This window comes from Muscardinus avellanarius (assembly GCF_963383645.1).
Source record: "Muscardinus avellanarius genome assembly, chromosome: 2".
Taxonomy (NCBI): Eukaryota; Metazoa; Chordata; class Mammalia; order Rodentia; family Gliridae; genus Muscardinus; species Muscardinus avellanarius.
This window is the reverse complement of record NC_137787.1, coordinates 10,243,058-10,264,136: the sequence shown is the minus strand read 5'-3', so window position 1 is coordinate 10,264,136 and position 21,079 is coordinate 10,243,058. Positions and strand designations below refer to the sequence as shown.

General features: G+C 44.2%; 1 protein-coding gene across 1 annotated transcript in view; it reads right to left on the bottom strand.

Moving 5' to 3' along the window:
• The window catches only part of DNER (delta/notch like EGF repeat containing), a gene marked incomplete at both ends in the record, with an annotated part of 338,491 nt that overhangs the window by 8,554 nt on the left and 308,858 nt on the right, over nucleotides 1-21,079 (bottom strand). Inside the window, one exon of the mRNA XM_080689915.1 lies at nucleotides 12,961-13,092. Coding sequence (XP_080546041.1) covers nucleotides 12,961-13,092 — 132 coding nt within the window. The remainder of the gene's footprint in view (nucleotides 1-12,960; nucleotides 13,093-21,079) is intronic.

The following is a 21,079-nucleotide window of genomic DNA, read 5'->3' as shown; positions in this document are numbered from 1 at the left end:
GAAATCAGAGAAATACAGTAACATATCCATACCCATATTCATAGCAGCACAATTCATAATAGCCAAAATATGGAACCAACTTAGGTCTCCATCAACAGATGAATGGATTGCAAAATTATGGGAAATACACACAATGGAATTCTACTCAGCTATAAAAAAAGAACAAAATCATGTCATTTGCAAGAAGATGGAAAGACCTGGAGAACATTAAGTGAGATCAGCCAAGCACAGAAAGAGAAGAGACATATGTTTTCTCTAATATGCTCAAACTCGGGAGTATTAGGAATACCAGAGGGACTCCATATAATGGAAGGGAAACTTCAGCAAATCTAGAATGGAAGGATAGAAGAGGAAGAAGGCTGAGGTTGATTAATGAAGGACCTACAACCAAATTTGTGTAAAAATATGAATATTGCATGGTTAACCTGGACACTCATTGTTGGGAGGGGGAAGAGGAAGAGGGGATGGTACCAAGCATAGTCTGAATGCATGCCATTTTAATGTATTCCACATAAAAAATATACATATACATATATATATAATAAAAAATAGTATTTTAAAATTATAAACACCACAGCTGACAAGGGTACAGAAATGGAGTCTTTAAATTGACACATAACCCTTCTGTGGCCTCTTAGGCATCACTTCAAGCCATATATTCTGTTTTAGAATTAATTGATGCCGGGAGAATGGACTGCATGCGTGGAGTCCAGATGTACAAGACTGCCTCTCAGCATCGCAAGCCTTAGGTGTGAAACGATAAACTACTGCACACTCAGAAAAGTCTCCAAAATAAACCAATAACCAATACTTGCCACTCAGACTTAACCAGTGTTAATGCTTATAATCTTTGCTTTATGTTTTTTCACATATCTTTAAAAGAAATAAAATGCCACAGATGTCACTAAAGTTGCTCCACACTTGTATTTTCTCTTCGCCCCACCAATAGCAAAATAATTTATAAAAGTTAAAAATTGAACACAAACCAAATGGTCAACTGTTGGTCAGATGTAAAGATACTCATTAAATAGCCAATGAATAAAAGAATGCCACCAAACAGGGCATGCTTATCTAGTTCAATAATTTGGCAATCGTGTGTGAGTTTAAAATATCTACCTACACATTGGAAAGTTTAGAGTGATGATAACAGAAAACATAAATTATTTTCTTACAAGGGATCACATTCTTCCAAAACACTCATTTAATAACTGAGCAGCAGGTGTATTATTCTCTCTCCCCTCTTTGCACAGAGGAGACCTAGAAAACCAACATCACAGGGGGTGAGTACTTTGGAGGCAAATCTGTACACCTAGTCTCATAAGGACAGCAAGGTGTCTTTGGACAACAATGACCTCTGGCAGGCGGGTTGGCTGAGTTTCTTATTTACACTTCACAGGCTTTTCTGGATTCTTTTCAAGAGAATAATATATTTCTTTTATAATAAAAAATAAGCATAAAGTTATTGATAGAAACACAAGATTCTCTCCAAGCATACCAGTGGGAAAAGTGTGGACCTTATGATCACGCCAACCTTGCTTTCAACCCCAGCTCTGACATGAATCACCTCCCTGAGCTTCCATCTTTTTATTTATAAGATGATGATAACAGTGTGAGCATAAGTTCGAAAACATGTCAACAGCAAGGTGCATGGTGAGTGGTCCCTGAGGAGGAGCAGCTGCGATTCTGGATGGGTTAAGGAAAATGAAGGAGATACTGTTTTCTTTGGAAGATTCTCTGAGCTGAGTATAATCAAGCATCATCCTCATTTCCTTCTTAAAAACACTAAATTGTATGAGCAGGAAAAGATGGAAGGCCAGGATTTAATCACCACGGCCAACATTGATCGACAGTGTCAAAGTATGTCCTGTTCACAGACCTGCACACAAGTGGAAATGGCTAGCTAATGTGAACAGAATTTGTTAGGAAACAGTGCAAATCCCAAAGAGCTAGGGACAAGCAAAGAGAGGCAGAGCTCATGTGGATACCAGGATGTCTTCTTTGTTTTATTCACATCATCACGGGGCCACCTCCCCATCAGGCCAGCACCATCATAGTAGGACTTTCAAGGTATCTGGGTACAGGATCCAGAGACAGATGGAAAGAGGAATGACCCTGTCACCCTGTCTCCTGTGAAATCCTGCTCTATTCTCAGTGAGTAGTTATGGTCTCTGGATACCACACTGAAGTTACATCTTCAGTGGAATCAGCTATTCTTTTTTTTTTTTTTTTGGTACTAGGGGTGGAACCCAGGGCTTTTCTACCTCCGGGTTATACTCCCAGACCTATTTTATATTTTATTTGGAAACAGGGTCTCACTAAGTTGCTGAGAGCCTCACTAAGTAGCTGAGGCTGGCTTCGAACCAGTGTGATCCTCCTGTCTCAGCCTCCCAAGCGCAGGGATTATAAGCGTGCGCCACCATGCCCGGCGAGAATCAGCTATTCTTAACCTTGAAGAACATAGGTAGACACCCAGGCGTAGAGCCACACCTTCAGACACATTTTCTAGAGGCCTACCAGAAAACAAACCCATGCATCTGGCCTGGATAAAAATTTAAGAAGGAAAGATGAATTAGTTGACTTCTGAGTTTTTGTCGAAAACCTTTGATTTCTGAGTGTTTTACTAAGACTCTGAAGCCTGGTTTTGCCACTGAGTCTGCCTTCCCAAACTCTATCTGAGCCAACTCACGCAGGCAGAGCAACATAAATCAGCACACACAAACAGTCTTGGTGGAGAGAGGAAGGTGTTTTCAAAACCAGAAGCAAGGCTCAATTCCCGATCGGCAGCCCTTTCTTTTGGCAATACCTGGTTCACTGGAGATGCAGACAATCATTTTTTCTGGCTGAAAGGGTGAGCGTGATTCACTTGATTTCCAAGTGTTATAACATTCCTTAAAATATTCAGCAGCAGGCTAGAATCCAAAGCTCAGTGGAGTATGTTATCACATCTACTTAGCATGAACCCGGCGGCAGCCTGTGCCGATCCCAACTCAGCGTGGTAGAGCGCTCAGGTCTGATCACTAGGGAGGATCCTGCGAGTTCTTGATGAGTTCTTAGGGTCTGTGTATACACTTGATGTAAATAATTTCACATCACATCAACTGTGTACCTGCAGTGAGTACTCAGCTCCGGGGACACGTTTCCAAAAATCTCTGTCCTCCCAGCTGTTTGGACTCTGGGGGAAAGTTTGTCAAAATTTTCTTCTAAGACCTCTGCTTTCCTTCTTCCCCAGGTCTCTTTTTTTAAAGCTAGATGCCGTTTTACTGCCATCTAAAACATTTTCTGAGGGAAATGAAGGTTGGCTGTTCTGCAGGCTAAAGGGCTCGGTAGCCAGGCTGGGTCTGCACAAATCCAGTGCTTGGTCTGAGAGGCAGCAAGCGTGCCTGCAGCAGGTGGCTGCAAATGCCATTTAGTGGCAGGTGCCAGCCTATAAGTCATTGCCTCGGCGAGTCCCAGGGTCCCACCGTGCGGATTGTTTACTATGTTGGCTGTGGCTCAGCACCAAAGGATCCTGAGCCAGAATGTGCTGGATAAAATGATCTCATCAGCCCAGCCCACGCAAGACCAGGAAGGCGTGCACGCAGACCGTCTGGGGAAAATGTCATTCTTGTGAGTCTGACAGATCATTTGCATTTTTGTTTAAACCAAATTTGCTCAAGGTCTTGTCGTTTCTAAAGTGCTTTTAGCATTCAAAATTTCAGGTGACTCCAAATCACCCCCCCAGAGCCAGATAGAGGAGCTAGACATGGAGAAGTTGCTCCAGGCAAAGCAAGCAGCCAGTGGCAAGCTGAGAATAAAAATGAATCCACCATGACCTCCGCTCCACCAAAAACAGACCTCAGTTGACTTGTGTGTTTGTCTGAAAATCTATTACCCACACCTACGTTATAATTTGTCCAGGTAGAAAGTTGGGCATGGTGATACATGCTCGTAATCTCAGTACTTAGGAGGCTGAGACAGGAGGAACACAGGTTAGAAGTCAGCCTCAACAATTTAGTGAGGACCTCCACAACTTAGTGAGGCCCTATTTCCAAATAAGAAATAAAAACAGATAGGGCCGAGTGGCAAGGCCAGTGCCAGGGCCTGTGAGGCCAGTGCTGAGGCCTGCGAGGCCAGTGCCGGGGCCTGCCGAGAGGTAAGGCTGGTGCTGAGGCCTGACGCACAGCACAGGGCCAGCGGGTCCCTGCAATCCTGCGGTCAGGAAGCACTTGAAGCTACCGCTGCCTCATCCCATCTCTCAGCAGATTCCCAGATCCAAGTGACCTCTATTAAAAAATTGGATGTGAGTGGATCATCTCATCAAAGTCACTCACCTTCTGGCGGTCGGGATTTCAGCAAATGGGAATCAGTGTGGAAAATAAAAGTAGGACTTCCAAGGAATAGATAAACTGTAATTGATCGGGTGTGAAGTAGAAACTCTAATACATTATTGGTGGGATTGCAAATTAATTCAACCACTTTGAAAAACAGCATGGAAGATCCGCAGAAGAATGAAAATGAACTTACCATATGACCCAGCAATACCACCTATGGGTATCTACCCAAAAGAATAAAAAACCAAACTACTAAATCAATGCACAAGTATATATGTTCATAGCTTCACAATTCATCATTCCCAAACTATGGAACCAGCCAAGATGTCCATCAACTGATGAGTGGATTATAAAACTATGGGATATGTACACAATGGAATTTTACCCAGCCATAAAGGAGAACAAAATTATGGCATCTACAGGGAAATGCTAAAAAAAATATGAAATCAGATGCTTTCCCTAATATGCAAAAACTAGGGACAAATGGGTAATAGGAGGAACTCTAGATGAAGGGGCCCTATAGAGGAGCAATTAAGGTGACCTATCTGAGGGGATGGGAGGGGAAGAGGGAAACTCTTTAAAGCACAATATGTGCTTAAACAAACATATCAATCACTCAATCAAGCATGGGAATGAGGGAGGAGGAGGGAACAGGATGGGGATTGGATAAGGGCTAACTGGGTGATGTGTGCATGTATATCTCCACAAGTTTCTTACCCCATTAAGATGTATGATTACAATGCACCAATAAAAATATATTAAATAAATAAATAAATAAATATGGATATCTGTTAAAAAAATAGGTAGGGCTAGAGGTTTAGCTCAGAGGTAAAATGCCTCTGGATTCAATTCCTGGTGCCACACACAAAAAAATGATCCAGGTGGATGTAGCTAGACTAGCTAAGATGCTTTCCTAGGATACTTATAAAGAGAGCACAAGTGCATGGGAATATTTTGTGATGATGTCACTTGGCAGCCTAATCTTTTTTTTATTTTTTATTGGTGCATTATATTCATACATCATAATGGGGTAAAAAACTTACGTGAATAGACATGTACACATCACCAATTTAACCCCTACCCAATTCCCACCCCATTCCCTCCCTGCCCGTCCCTCCCCTGCTCGGCTTAGTGGTTGACTTCGATATGTTTAAGTACATTGTGTGTTTTAGAGATTTTCCTCTTCACCCCTCTGCCTAGACCAATCGCAAGGAGGGGTTTCAAATTTCAATGTGTTTTCCCTAGCTACAGGTCAGCTGCACTGTCAAAGCAGTCAATGAGACTGATAGCAACTAGGCGTGGTGGCGCACACTTGTAGTCCCAGCATCTGGGAAGCTGAGACAGGAGGATCGCAGTTCACGGACAGCCTCAGCTACTTAGGCCCTTTGCAACTCAGTGAGACCCTGATTTAAAATAATGAATATAAAATAGGGCTGAGGGGTGTAGCTCGGAGGTAGAATGACTCTGGGTTCCATCTGCAGTACTGTTAGAAAAATAATGATGATAAAAATAATAACAGCACTGCTAATCTTCAGAAGAGGAATGTGTAGGGAAGGGAAGGACCAAGTCATTCCCTTTACATTTGCCAAACACAAGTGAACCATGTGCCACAGAAAAGCATGAGGGAAGAGTCGAGAAGAGAGTGGGTTCTTGGAGCCCGGGATCTTTTGAGGAATCTGGGGACTGAGCAAATGTTTACAAAACACTACAGCTATGCTAAGTCAGTAAGGGACAAGCGCTGCAGAGCCAGGGGAGGACGAGGAGATGCACCATCTAATTGATGTCAAGAGAGATTGCACAAGGGGAGCCCCGGCAGCTAGGCTGAGGGTGAGGGGGCCTAACCCAGGGAGCACAGGAGCAGAGGGAAGACTGCCTGGCACAGAACTAGAATAAGCCCAGGCCTGTGAGAAGAGAGAGGACAGGGTGTTGTAGCCACTGGAGAATCTGAGGCACAGCAGCTGAGGTGGCGGAGTCCTTCCCTGAGGGGAGGGCCCAGGAGGCCGGAGTGTGGCCTTTGATCTTCAGTGGTTTAAGGATTTTAACAGAGGCATGCATGGGCAGGGAGGGAGGGTCTGAGCACCTGGACTCATACTTTGAAAAGAGACCCCACTGGCTGCACAGAGGGGCAATCACACCTGTGTCCACTGCTGCTCCACTCACAATAGCTACAACATGGACTCAACCCAAATGCTCGTTATTAGACGAAGAGATAAAGAAAATGTGGTCTATATACACAACGGAATATTACTAGGCCATAAGAAGAACGATACCCTATCATTTGCAACAGCATGGAACTGGAGATGATTAGGTGAAGTGGAACAACCCAGACACAGAAAGACAAGCACCGTGTGTTGCATAACTCATTTGTGGAAAGAAGTCTCATAGAAGAAGGGACCAGAACCTTGGTCATTAGAGTCTTGAAAGGGCACAGAGAAAAAGGGGTGGGAAAAATTTCAAAGGGGGCATCAAAACAGAGAAAAGAGGAATTATTCTAAAACACAGAGAAGAGGAATTATTCTGGTTCTTCTACGCAGCACTGTAGGGTAACTATTGGCTAAAACAATATGCCGTATGTCAAAACTACTAGAAGAATATAAAATTCCTAGTACATAAAAATGATCGATGCTTGAAGACATAAATATGCTTATCATCCTGATTTAACTATTATGCATTATATATGTACTGAACTATATAATGTCCCCCATAAAAATGTACAAATATTATGTTTTTAAAAATTTAGAAAATTATATCAAAATGCATCATGCTTGTAACAGTAGGTGTTCTGTCTCTCTGTGTGTTCTCCTGTGTGTGTTGGCCCATGTGTTACATCCAGCATCAAGATGTAAAATATGTATCTTACTGTGGGTTGCAGTCCCAAGGCCTGAAAGACATTTCCCTACGCCGTATCCATCAGGAACAGTAGGGGAGATTCTCCTGATAAGACAGAAGCAACTACTTTGGAATAAGTAAGGTCTACTTATATCTATAATAAATTTTCCTATGCAAATGCCTGTGGTCCTGACATATTCTGTACTCACAGTAGTCATTAACTCAGAAGCATCTAGTATATTCCATAGGGGGCAAGTAAGTTTCGTTTTGAGCTAGCATTCCAAGATTGCTAGTTGTAATAACTGAGTAACCATCGCTTAGCACCTTAGGTGCCAGGTGTTGCGCTATGTCACTTATATGTACGATGGCAACTATCAAGGACTGAGGAATAAGTCCCTGAGCTGAAATTCAAAACCCGCGCAACTCCCAGGACTGAGACCAGAACCACAGGCCCCTCGGGCAGCCTGTTTTCCCCACATCCTGTCACGGTCTTGCCTGAGAAGTGGGTAGAGTCTTTCTGTGTCTGGGTTGTTCCACTTCACCTACTCTCCAGTTCCATGCCTCTGCAAATGATAGGGTTTCTTTCTTCTTATGACCTAATAATATTCCATTGTGGATATAGACCACATTACTTGACCTCTTCATTTAATAATGAGCATTTGGGTTGAGTCCATGTTTGAGCTATTGAGAGTGGTGCTGCAGTAAACATGGGTGTGCTTGCCCCTCCGTGCAGCCACTGGGGTCTTTTCTCTAAATTATGAGATCAACTGTAGAGTCTCTAAAGAATGAAACTACTTTGTACTGTAAAAAAAAAAAAAATGTGCATCCTATTAGAGGATGTGTTCTAATGGGGCAATTACGAATGAAATGGAATCAGCAAATCACCCCTGGCTGGGTCCCACCATGGCTTCCCAGAGGAAAAGTGTTCAGAGGCAAAGGGCCGATGTATAAATAAATGCTCGTGACAAATTTAAACAATGATAATCATAATCAAAATGCTAAATGCAAAATCGCTTTAACTTCACAAGTCTACCTCTGAGAACTTGTCTTACTGATATTCTCACACATGTATCCAAAGATACTGTTGAGGTCCAAGTATATTTGTCCTCCAGAAATGGACATATTGAAACCTAGTCCCCAAGGTATGATCCTGAGACGCAGGGCCTTTGAAAACTGATGAGGTTATAAGATCAGAACCCTTATGAATAAGAGCGCACATGTATGCATGCGTGTGTGTGTGTGTGCATGAGTGTGTGTGTGTGCGCGCGCACGCACATGCGCTTGGTGCTGGGGACTGAACCAAATACCATTCTACCTCCGAGATACACTTTTAGCCCATTTTATTTTTTCTTTTGAAACAGGGTTTCACTAAGTTGCTGAGGGCCTTGCTAAGTTTCTGAGGCTGACCACAAATCTGCAATCCTCTTGTCTCCCAAATACTGGGATTACAAGAATGTGCCACCATGCCCAACAGATTAGGGCCCTTACAAAAGAGGCCCCAGAAGTTGCCTTGACCTTCCGCCATATGAGGATGCTCAGAAGGCACTGTCTACAGGAACAGGCTTCCCCAGATACCAAGTCTGCAGATGCCTTGACCTTGAACTTCCTGGCCTCTGGAAATGTGAGAAACAAAATGCTGTTTTTCATAAAATTACTTAGCCCGAGGTGTTCTGTGATAGTATCCCATAGATTAAGATAGACGCATTTATAAGAATGTTCATTCTCGTATGGCTAGGATGGATTATCTGTTTAAATAAATTATGAGATCAACGGCAGAGTCTCTAAAGAATGGAACTACTTTGTGTTGTAAAAAAAAAATGTGCATAAGCCAGCATGGATAAACCTTCAAGATACATTACTAAGCACAAAGGGAAATGCTAGAGAGCGTACACAGAATCCTCCCATTCATGTGGGAGAAAATGGAAACTTCAACTTTGACTATATCTGGAAGAATACACAATAAGTGGCTAACGATTGCTATTTTGGGGGGTAGGAGAAGGTGGACATCTGGGTGGGGGGTTATATTTTTAAGTTCTAGTTTATATAAAAATGATAACCAGAGAACCAAGGAACCAAATGCATTTGTATACTAAGAGCATCCTATAGAGCAGCATTCCGTCACGGGTGTCTCTGTTACTCAATCCCATGCGCTGGAGGGGAGGAGGCCCAAGATGCGCACCTGTACTTCCCCACTGGCCCAAGGGGAGCTCTGTTTCCCTTCCCTGGTACCTGGTGCCTGTGCAGAGCCATACAGTGACCTGCATCATGTATTCTGACTTACTATTAGGTCAGGAACTCCTGAAGGCAGGGAAGGTTTCATCGTATCCCACACCACTACATTCAACACCTGCTAATAAAGAGGTCTTTGATTACTGATCAAGTGTTTTGATCCAATATAATCTACTTGCCCATTTCTCAACTGCAGATTATCAATTATTCAATAGTGCATGCAGAGATTCAACTGGCCAACGTGCAGAACTGGTCAACCACCTGTCAGCGAGTTGACCAGAGTGCATAAGCATCACGGTTGTGACACAAACAACACAAAGCCTGTTTCCATGGAAAGATCTGCAGGAATGTTTATTTTTAAACCTTGAGCCTAAGAAGGCATGTTTTCCCTTCCTTAAAATCTAAAGGAAAAAACACTGTGATCATTCCCAAGCTAATTTAAAAAAAAAAGTGGCAGAGAAGTAAAATTTCCCTGGGATTGCTCTGCTCATTTCCAGAGCAAACACCTGGGAACACATTTAAGACACTGTACTTATTCAAATTAGCCCATTTGGATGGTCCTCGGTCAATTCTCTTGCTAGTTTCCATAACTCTGCTTATTCTGCTAACTTTTTGCTTCTATACTAATTGGGGGCCAGATGATAACTCCAAGCGGGTAAATTCCTAAGAAACACTCATTACTGGGGCAATCACTGGGCGCCAGCTGTGGAATAGCTAAAGTGATGATTTGCATAATATCCTCCTGGGGTTTCGGCCTCTCTGGTGATGCTAAGGGGAAAGTCAGCTCAAGGGCTGAGCCCCTCACTGAGCCAGCTCCGTTTTAAGTGTATGTGCTGTGCACACTGTGGGTATCTATGAGTATTCCATATATATTTTATAAGGAACCATTTTGGGTATGCACAACAGTAACCGTTCTGCGGTGTTCTGTGAGGAAAAGGAACAAGGCAGGCTCTGCCCTGTAATCTGTGCTTCATGGCATCCTATATTCTTTTGAGGCTAAATCTCATACTTCTAGAGCTGAACACATGAACATTAACCATGTCGTTTAATCCCTTGTTTCATGGGTGAAGACACTGAGCTCTAGGGAAGTGAAATGACCTCTCTCTCCCATCTTGTGGATGGCTAGGCGGCAGGAAGGCTGGCCTGAAACCCAGATTCTCTGAAACCCAGATCCCCAGCTAAGCACAGCGCTCATTCTGTTCATATTCTCGCCCTCAATCTGTATAGTCACTTTACACAAATATTCACTAAAATCACTTGGGCAATGCTGTAATAGGTAATATTGATTCCAAGTAATCTCTGAATTGTATAATGCTTAAGAACGAGTAGGGAGAGGAGTGAGTCACTGTGGGCAGGGGTTGTGGTAAGCAGAGTAACGGTCCCAAAGTCATGCACATCCTAAAGCCCTGAATCTGTGAATACACCACTTTATATGGAAAGGAGGATTTTCAGACTGCCAAATCCAGGGTCCTGTGGATGGGAGATGACCTGGGCTCATCTGGGGGCCCAGTGTGATCAGAGGTAAGGGAGACAAGGTTCCGAGGGGTTTACCTGTCTGCCCAGGCCCAGAAAATGATGCGGCTGGACTCTGACGCCAACCTGACCCTCTCTAATACTCTTTTACCTAGATTGTCATCGCCAGAAGAAAGTAAAATTGAGATTTTTTTCTCTACCTCCAGAGAATTGCCTTCCAACATGTGTATTATTTGTACTGATTTTTCTTATTTGTACTCTTCTACACAGATCTCTCCACAAACACTGTTTTAAAAGTTATAAATAGATAAATCTAGGCATAGCGGCATACATCTGGAATCCCAGTACTTGCGAGGCTGAGCTAGGAGGATGGCAGGTTTGAAGCCAGCCTCACAAACACAGCGAGTCTCAGCAACCCAGCAAGACCCTGTTTCAAAACCAATAGTAGTAGTAGTAGTGGAAATAGTAGCAGCAGCAGCAGCAGCAGCAGCAACTGGGGGTATGGCTCAAAAGTAGAATGCCTCCAGGTTCACTCTCCATCACCACCAAAAAGAGTTCTAAATAGATAATATTCTTCCCAAAGCACAGCACTTTTAAAGTTATAAGTAGATAATACTCTTCCCCAAGGCAGCATTTGCCATTCATTATTTCTTAGAATGACCATATTTTAAACCGAGCACTGGCCCCGTGTGACAGATAAGTAAACTGAGGCCCAGTACAACTGAGCACCAGCAGGCAATGAGGGCCAGGCCAGAGCAAGAGCCGAGGTCCTGCACACTCACATCTACAATCTTTTCCACAACCAGTTCCACCAGCCTGGACTTGAAACCTCACGCCAGAGCCTTTAGCATGTCTACCCTTGGAATCCTTTTCTACCCTGTTTCTTTCTTCATGAGGGGACATTCCTGACCCCTCTACACGTGGAAAACCGACCCTAAGACCGTCTGTCCAGGAACATTTATGAAGGCTGAGCGGAGGCCTCTACGTGATTACCCCAAGGAAAGGACAAAGAGTAAGCAGATAAGGGGCCACATAATCTGCCGCGGGTCATGCTGAAGTTAGGGGGTGTGCCTTACACTTGTGGACACGAGCCTAATACTGTCCAGCCCTCACCCAGACACATATGAGAACGAGATACCGATCCGGCCAGGGGCCGTGCTGGACCAGCAGCGAGGGGCCTGGGCTGTAACACTTCAACATGGAGGACAGGCAACAGATGGGTCAGCTCAAGAAAACAGACAGACAACAGACAGACAGACAGCAGACAGACAGACAGAGCGGTGGATACGTCTTTGCCTCCTTCCAAACTCACAGCTGCTAAGTTATTCTTATCCATCAAGAAGTAAAGATATGGAGGGGGGCAGAAGCATCTAGAACAGAAAGGCGCCCCCCCCCAACCAGCATGGCTGGATTTCTTCTGTCATATAAGATCAAACTGCTCTGACTTGAAATAAGAAGAAAATATCTCTCAGCGCTGGATTTTCAGCAGCCTCCTGATATCGTACTTCCCATCGGTTCCCCCTTCCCCCTCTCTCCACCCTGTGCTAGAATCTCAGACCGTGACCCTGACATTTTCCAGCTTGGGCTGCTCCACCCAGAGCACAGTGCTCCGCTGGCTGTGGCCGGCCCCAAGTGTTCTTCAGCTTTGCTTTCAAGTTCATCTTCGCTGGACTTTTCTCCAGGCCAAATCGATGGAAACGAATCCATGTGAAGACACTTGAGCATTTACGCGCCAACTTGAGTTTACGTCCTGCGTTGCTCTTTCAACTTTTCAACACAGAGACTCTGCTTGCGATGTGATTCTAGCTGCTCGGGGAAGCACATTTTTGGCTGGCTGAGCAGCAGTGAACTCTGGATGACATCTGAGAATCCTCACCCTGGCCCAGAAGCTGGCTGCAGACTCAGGGGCTCAGCAAGGAGCCGGGGTCGCAGAATACAGGGGAGGGACAAGCGTACTCAGCTGGGCCTTGGGGGACGCGGGGGTCTCAGGGCAACCCGTCCCTCTGGCTTCCCTGCCTCATTGTTGGTGACACAGGGGCTTTCTGGTCCCAGTCGGCATCCTCTTGCTGAAGGAAAATGCAATGGTAAATGACGGCAGCCGAGCCGCAGAAATACTTACGGATCTCACAGTTCGCGCCCACCCAGCCATGAGGACAATGGCAGGTGTAGCCATTTGGCTGGTCCAGGCAGGTGCCAGCGTGATGGCAAGGGTTACTGTTACACTCATTTATGTCAATGTCACACTCTTCACCTGGGGAGAAAAGGAAAAGTGGTGGTGAATTGGCTGGACCCGCATCTGCCCTCCCATCTCCGGCAAAACCAGATGTGAGGCCCATGATCGTGACCTCCGCCAACGACGCCCAATCTGCTATGTGTATATGTGTATAAAGTGCAGAACGCTCAGAAAATTTCAGGCCAGGGACCTTTTACTTATATGAAAGCAAGAAAAAAGAAAAGAAAAAAAATAGCACTAGTTAGAAGAATCTCTCCTTTAGCCCATTCTAATAGTTAACTAAATAGCTCGTTCCAGGTCTGAAAAAGCTCTTGAAGGTTGAGCGGAAAGGAGAACTTCGGTTCCTGATTTCATTAAAGAAGTCTCTTTTATTTTGGATTTCTGCAGCTGAATCTTATTTATTTTTCTGAAGCCCCAGCAAGCTGAAGACGCATAATTTATGATTATTTTGCAGCCGAGTCTGTGTGTGTACAGACTGGATGCCGCCTCTTTCCTGAACACAGCTGTGTGCCTAGCCTGAGTCAATTATGCACATTTAGTCTACTTTTAAACCTCTAGATATCTCTGGGGGGCTGGGGGGGAGAGTTGATGGGGGTCTTGAAGATCTCAGGAATCTCGGGGTGGGGACCATCAGGCCCACCTAAGAAGAGAAATTCGTGACGCCTGGAGCTAGCCCAGATCTGACATAATCTTCCCTTAGAAACAGTGGTCCAAAGGATGCCCGCAATCACTCCAGTGTGTCCTTCCTCATTCTGAAGAATGTGACTGCAGCTCCCGACCTGCTCAGACCTAATATTTCCGAGCATCCTCACCTGCCTCAGGGGACCCGGTTTCAAAGTACAAACCAGGACACGGGCCCGCTGTCACTGTGATCCAAACGTCCACCGAGAGGAAATAGCTCGTTATCAAAAGTCACACGAACAAAGCCACTTTCAAGTGATTTCACAGCCGTCGCAATGAGTCTGTGCAAAATGAATACGCTTCTTAAACATGGACCACGCATCCAAGCGGAAAGGGATATTTCAGATTGACGTAACCACTCTCCTCAAAGTTTGAAAGTGAGAAAAGAAATTTTCAAAATAGCCCCTCATTCGCTTAGATGAATTCAGAATGGGGGAAAATAAAACTTCTACCATTGCGATAGTCGGGAGCAAAGTCAAATATTTTGTCCATTTTCAAAAGACAGTATTTCAGAACATTTGGGCAATTACCTCTAGGCTTATTTGGCATAAAATTGCTTTTCTATCTGAGATGAGTTTACCTCGGGTTTATTTATTTATTTATTTATTTATTTATTTATTTATTTAGTGGTACTGGGGATGGAACCCAGGGACATTCTACTTCCGAGCTACATCTCCCCAGCCCTGTTTTTTTTTTTTTTTCCTTTTGAAACAGGGTCTCACTGAGTTGCAAAGGGCCTCAATAAGGAGTAGCTGAGGCTGTCCTCAAACAGCGATCCTCCTGTCTCAGCCTCCCAAATGCTGGGATTACAAGCATGCGCCTCAGGTTTATAAACTCACAATATGTCATTCACAGACCATTTCAGAGGAGGAGCCTCACACTGAACTGTCTCCTGTCTGTTTCGCTTCACACTCTTTATGTCCCTGGCATCTATTTCATTAGTTAAGCAAAACCTGTCAGGGTAAACATTTACTACTTCGGGATCATGCTACGTTGATTTAGACGTTAGCAGTATCTAAGTCAATTTGTTTCTTGCAATAAATACAGCCGTTTACACCAATAGGAAGGACATGAAGTTGATTGCTTCTTGCTAACCTATTTCAAAGGTTGTCTTTCTCTTAATGGGGTAATCGCACTGAACGGAAAAGGGCAGAGAAATACAACCATTACACATCGCACCACGTGGTAGACCAGCGGACGAGACATACGCACAGAATGTGCTGAGAAATACCTAGAAGCAAAGAGCAAAGACCTTCAGCAGTGCTCCCCTTCCCCGCCCCTCCTCCTGTGCCCTGTGAAGGTATCGCTCGCAATCCAGCTGTTGTGTATGGAGAAGGGTAGGCAGCAGAGTGGATCTGAAGGGAATCGTACCAAGCCCCCTGTGCATGCCTTTTCATATAAATCTGAGCCTCACTAAGATGTACAATTTCACTGTGCCAATAAAAGGATAAAAATAAAACATACCATTAAAACTGCATAAGATATTTTTGAAAATCAAAAACCTCGGCAGATATATACCTCAGTGCTATTTTCCAGCTGCTTATGAAGACAAGCTTGATCGAGGTATTTACGACACGATAGCTACTTTTAGCTGGAAATCTGAACACTGCAAATTATGAGATGAGATGCTGCTATCTGTAAGCAAAGGAAACTGAAAGGGCCCACGGCTCCTGACCTGCCTGGGCGGTCAAACTCAAAAGCCCCGCTCTGCCCCCACGAAGCTCACTCTCAGCGTGGTACCCTTCAATTTCCCCCAGATTCTTTGTAGCCGAGGAGCTGTGGGATCAGCTTGCGCTGGTCCGGGGCTTCTCCACAGAGATGAATGCCAAGTTTGGAAGCAGCCCAGTACATGCATCAGATCTTGGATCATTGAAAGGCTCTAAAAGAGTCAGGAGAAGTCCATGATCTGTAAAATTATCTTTCTTGGGACCCGCCGGATTGGAAGGATTTGATAAAAATGATGTCAGATTTTTTTAAAAAAAAAAAAAAAAGGATGAACTCTTTCTGTAGACATTTATTAAATACCTACGAACCACAATCCTAAGAACTAGAGCCCAAAGAGACCACCAGCTCTGTGCCACCTGATCACCACTGCTGTGCTCTTCAAGATACCCTAAGGAGCCAATGGCATAACTCACATAGGCCCTAGCTAGTCTTCCTGCCAGGAAGGGGCCCAATCAGCTCACAGGTATTTATGTACCGTGTGGTGGTGGCAGAGCCCTGCAGAGATGCATGGTCCCCAGACACCTGCACGTGCACACTAAGGACCCATTTTACAGACCGACTCTTCTACCCTTCTAGCTGAATCCGTTACCCACCGCTGTCTCTGCTCAGGACTTCACTGCGTCACGTGCTAGAATTCACAGGGTAGAAATGGAACCTTGTGAGAATATGGGTCACTCAGCTGATGGAGCCACTCAAGAAATGTCTCAGCCATAAGACTCCCAAGGATGACCGTGCTCTCTGCCTTACAGTGAACCACGCTTTCTGTTCCCCTTCCCACACAAAATATTTGAAGATGCATCATGAATTATGGAAAACTGGTTTAATGTCATGTCATTGATACTTCCTCCTATTAAGAGCATTATGTTTTTATATGCGTTTCAACACCTCCACATTCCATTATAATAAATTTCTGTTTTAGCTCATTTTATTAGAAGAGTTCTTGGTATTAGGTATTATATTTCTCTACTGATGGTTGATCTAATAAATCCTTAGGCTTTTGCTGGCCTGCACCAGTGGGCTCTTTAGCTGACTTTCTCACTCCGTTTTTTAATTGAGTTAGAAAAAAATCAATGACTCTGAAATCAGTGTTATTCTAGAATAACATTTGTGAAGAGAAGACAAAATAAAATTTCTATTAAGACTGGCAACCAGGGCCTGAACTTTAAGTCCCTTTCCATTTGCTTTCAATCTATTACTTCCTAAGAGGCACTGTGTACAGCGGGTGTGCTTGGTAGCACTTTTACATGTCGATAAGCATCCTGATAAGTGTTGCATGAAAGTGCAAGTGACAAAACGGTCACTACTGTTAGTAAATCCTTCCACTAATAGAGTCCACACTGAAGCTGATTGACTACAATCATTACAGACACAATTTCTAGTATAAAGTCTAGTCATAACTATGTCAGGAACTGGAGTGCTTTTTTTTTTTCAATGAGTGTGTTCATTTGTGAGGAACTGGGGATTGAACCCAAAGGTATTATATCTCTGAGATCTACCCCTGCCCCTTTCAATTTTTGTTTTGAAATAGGGTCTTGATAGGTTGCTGAGAGTTTCCCTACATTGCTGAGGCTGGCCTCAAATCTAGGATTCTCTTTCATCAGCCTCCCAAGTACTAACCAGGATTACAGGTATGTGCCACCATGCCCGACTGGGCTCAGTGCTTTAATTATAATGCCCTCATACTTTGCAAGGATTTTATTCCAGATGAAACGAGTCTTAAAAATTATTTGGAACTTTTTCAATCATGATGGAGTAAGTACGGCCTCTTTTGTCCTCCAACTGTAAACAACGAGACAACTGAATGAAATCTATGTAAAATAAGACCACTTGTAAACACTGGATGACGCACAGGTCATGTCTAGGACTGTTGCCAAAGGAGAAGCCAAGAAGCTGAGCCACGATCCCCCTGGATCTCTGCCTGGGCCCAGTTCAGCACACAATGGGCTCATTGAATTGAGGAGTTAAAGATTGGAGTTTGTGGAGGCCACGGTGATTTGTAGGGAAGACCACTGCAAAAGACAGAGCCACTCAGAAAGAGAGCACCAGAAACGTACTGTGGCCCTTGAGTTTCCCACTGAGTACTATAAGTGAGTTGAAACCCCAGGAGCCCAGAAAACAGAAGCAAAATAAATAGTTCCCAAACTCATAGAGGATGGGGAAGTGTTCAGAATCTCACAAGAGAGCAGAGACATTTCCTCGACCACCCAGTGCAGTGGATGAAGCCGCAAGCGGTCACCTCTTAGCAGCAGGGCATAGTATCCCTGAAGTAAAGTCAAGTTTGCCCTCACCTCCCCACAGTGTAACCAACCTTGAAAGGACTGAGCAGCCTGGCAAATAACTGACCTGCTACTGTCTTTAATAAAGACAATTAAATCGAATCACTCGACGATGTAACCCACAATGACCAGCACCCAAAAAGTAACATTGGGGGCTGGAAAGAGGAATAAAGTGGTAGAAATCATTCTGCCCAATTCCAATAACTTTGTCTCTGCAATAGTTTGTATGTGATCAGGGCTGAGTTGCATTGTCAGAGTAACCCTCAAGAAACCAACAAACAAGAACAGAGAACCTCAAACAGAATCCACAAAAATGGCCAACAGTGTTTGTTTGTTTGTTTGTTTGTTTGTTTGCAGCACTGAGGATTGAACTCAGGGCCATTCTACCTCTGAGCTACACCCACAGCCCCATTTCTTATTCTTTACTTTGAAATAGGGTCTCACTAAGTTGCAGAGGGCCTCACTAAGTAGCTGAGGCTGGCCATGAACCTGTCATCCTCCCGTCTCAGCCTCCCAAGTACTAGGATCACAAGGGTGTGCCACCACACCCAGCTCTCCGACTGGTTTTTGAGAAGGGTTCAAAAACATTTCAATGAAGGAAAGATGAGCTTTTAAACAAATGATTCTTAAGAAGTAGTACTTCTCTAGGAATCACAGAAATAAGAAAAAATAATTGAACCTCCAGTTGGGAAATCCCAGGAAAGAATATGGTCTTTAAAAAGAAAAGAAAAGAAAAGAAGAGAAGAGAAGAGAAGAGAAGAGAAGAGAAAAAGGAAAAGGAAAAGAAAAAGAAAAAGAAAAAGGAAAGAATGTAATGTATAACAAATTAATAGGAGGAGACACTGACTTCAGTAACTTTGAAAACGAGCAGTATAGAAGCACTGTATTCTGGGAGTGAAGTCATCTCCCACAAGGATACGAGGGAACAATTTCAATACTGCTATACATGCATATTGGAATTGAATAAGTCAATGGATGCGGGACAGTGGAAGCCGTTGCTATTGGTGTGGGAGTCACAGATAAGCAGGGCAGGCTAGATGACTCCTGGGTGGTCACAGACCAGAGTTGGAGGTATCACTGTGAATTCATGTTTAACTTAGTAAAGGTATGGCGACTGCATCGTGCAGTATTCATAGACGTGTTTATCTATACATGCATAAATCTACTTCTAGATATAAATACAGAAGCATTTCTTTATATACAATATTTACAAATGTATACATACATGTCTACATATACACATATCTATAAACACATATGTTAGTATACACACATATTCTTTCACTGAAAGAAACTAAAAGCAAGGACAATCTAGTAGCAGTGAGTTGTTAGCGCTTAGAACTTTATTTCTAAAGTCATTTCCTAGTAGGGAGAGATCTCAGAAAAATGGGAAAATCTAGGACTGAAGCAAGAAATACACAAGATGAAAATGGAGCATCTTAACAATTCCAGAAAGTATACAAGTGCTAAAAAAAAATAAATAAATAAAAAGCCCCAGCAACAACACTCCGTCCCCACCCACAGTGTCAAGGCAACACAAGAGCAGACTGAAAGAGCTCCCAATGGCCAGAGCTGGAACAGTTTGAGCAACAAAGGAAATAAGGAAGTATTGGATTGCAAGCCAAAGTATAAAATAAATGCCCATGAGTTGATATTGATATAAATAAATGATTGCATAAAGAAACAAATCTCTCATGCAGAAAAATCCCAAACTGTTCTCACAGCTACTCCACCCTCAAAGGGGGGAGCATCACCCCGCACTCACTGAGGGGAGGTACACAGAGGCACTTCTTCCCAAAGAAAAAGAAGTGCGGAAAGGAGGAGAAAGCAACATTATAGGGGGGAAACCTGACAGAGAGGGACCTCGGCTGGGCGACCGAGGTCAACACCAATGTGACACACGTGTGTAGCCTTGATGTTACATAGGATTGTAAAATGGACAAAAGACAAGAGACTGTCCAACAAAGAGGAGATGAGATGTCAGAATAAGGTCGTGGTTAGGCATGGCGGCACAGCCTAGAATTCCAGGGCTTGCCAGGCTGAGGATCGCGGGTTTGAGGCCAGCCTTGGCAACTTAGCAAGACTCTCTGTAACCTAGCGAGACCCTGTTTCAAGTGGAAAAGTAAAAGAGCTAGGGGGTGTATCTGGGAGGTAGAATGCCCCTGGATTCAATCCCTAGTGTCCCCCTGGCCCCTGCACAGACATATGTATACAAGAAGAACCTGGAAGATGTTCAGCATGTTAGCACTAGAGAAATTCAAGTCCATTCCACCATGAAGCCAGGCGTGGAGGCACGCAACTGTAATCCTAGTACTGAGATGGGAGGCTGAGATAGGAGGATCACAAGTTGAAGCCAGCCTCAGCAACCTAGACTCTCAGCAACCTAGAGAGACCCTGTTTCAAAACAAAAAATTAAGAGGGGGAGGGCTTAGGAGGTAGAATGCCCCTGGACCAGTCTTCAGTAACACACACACACACACACACACACACTGAGCTATCACTACCTGGGTATCAGAATGACAAAACCTCAGGGACAAGAATGGGCACAAAGCAAGCACATACCTGGGAGGAGGGCAGGTGAAGGTACTTTTGGAGGGAGCTGAGTAAACGCCCAGCAAGCTCAGAGAGCCCCGAGGCTCTCTCCACATTCAGAGGATTAGAGGGAGCGGATTTCTTATCAAAAACCTGAATTCAGCCAGGCGTGGTGGTGCACGCGGGAGGCAGAAACAGGAGGATCGTGCAGGTTCGAAGCCAGCCACGCTCACTTAAGAGACCCTGTTTCCAAATAAAAAATATAAAATAGGTCTGAGAGTGTAGCCCAGAGGTAGAAGGGCTTCCGGGAACCCCAGTACCACCAAAAAAAAAAAAAAACAAAACAAAAAAACACCTGAATTCAGCAAGAGAAAACGTTGCTCCACATAGCACACCCTAGGGGTCACCCCCTGGCCTGGAGAGGGAAGGGTCTGGACCTTAGCAACCTGCCTTAGGAGACAGCCAGTCCCCGAGGGTAAATGTGCCACAGGATTGAGGAGCTAACGCAATAATAATATTTGCCTAATGGAGTCGACTCTGTCAATTAGAGCGTTCTCAAACACTCAGTAATTGTCCAGGTGTAAGTTTTTGCCAAGCTACAAGAGCAATGAAAGGATTTGGTTCCAGGGTGGTGACCTCAAGAGCAGAAATACAGGTCTCCTTAAATGGAAGGAGTTGATGTTTTATCAACCTCTCCCATGGAGCACCAGGTCCAGGGTACACGCATGTTGTTAATTTTTTTGGGGGGTGGGGGGGTACCGGGAATGGAACCCAGGGAAATTCTATCTCCT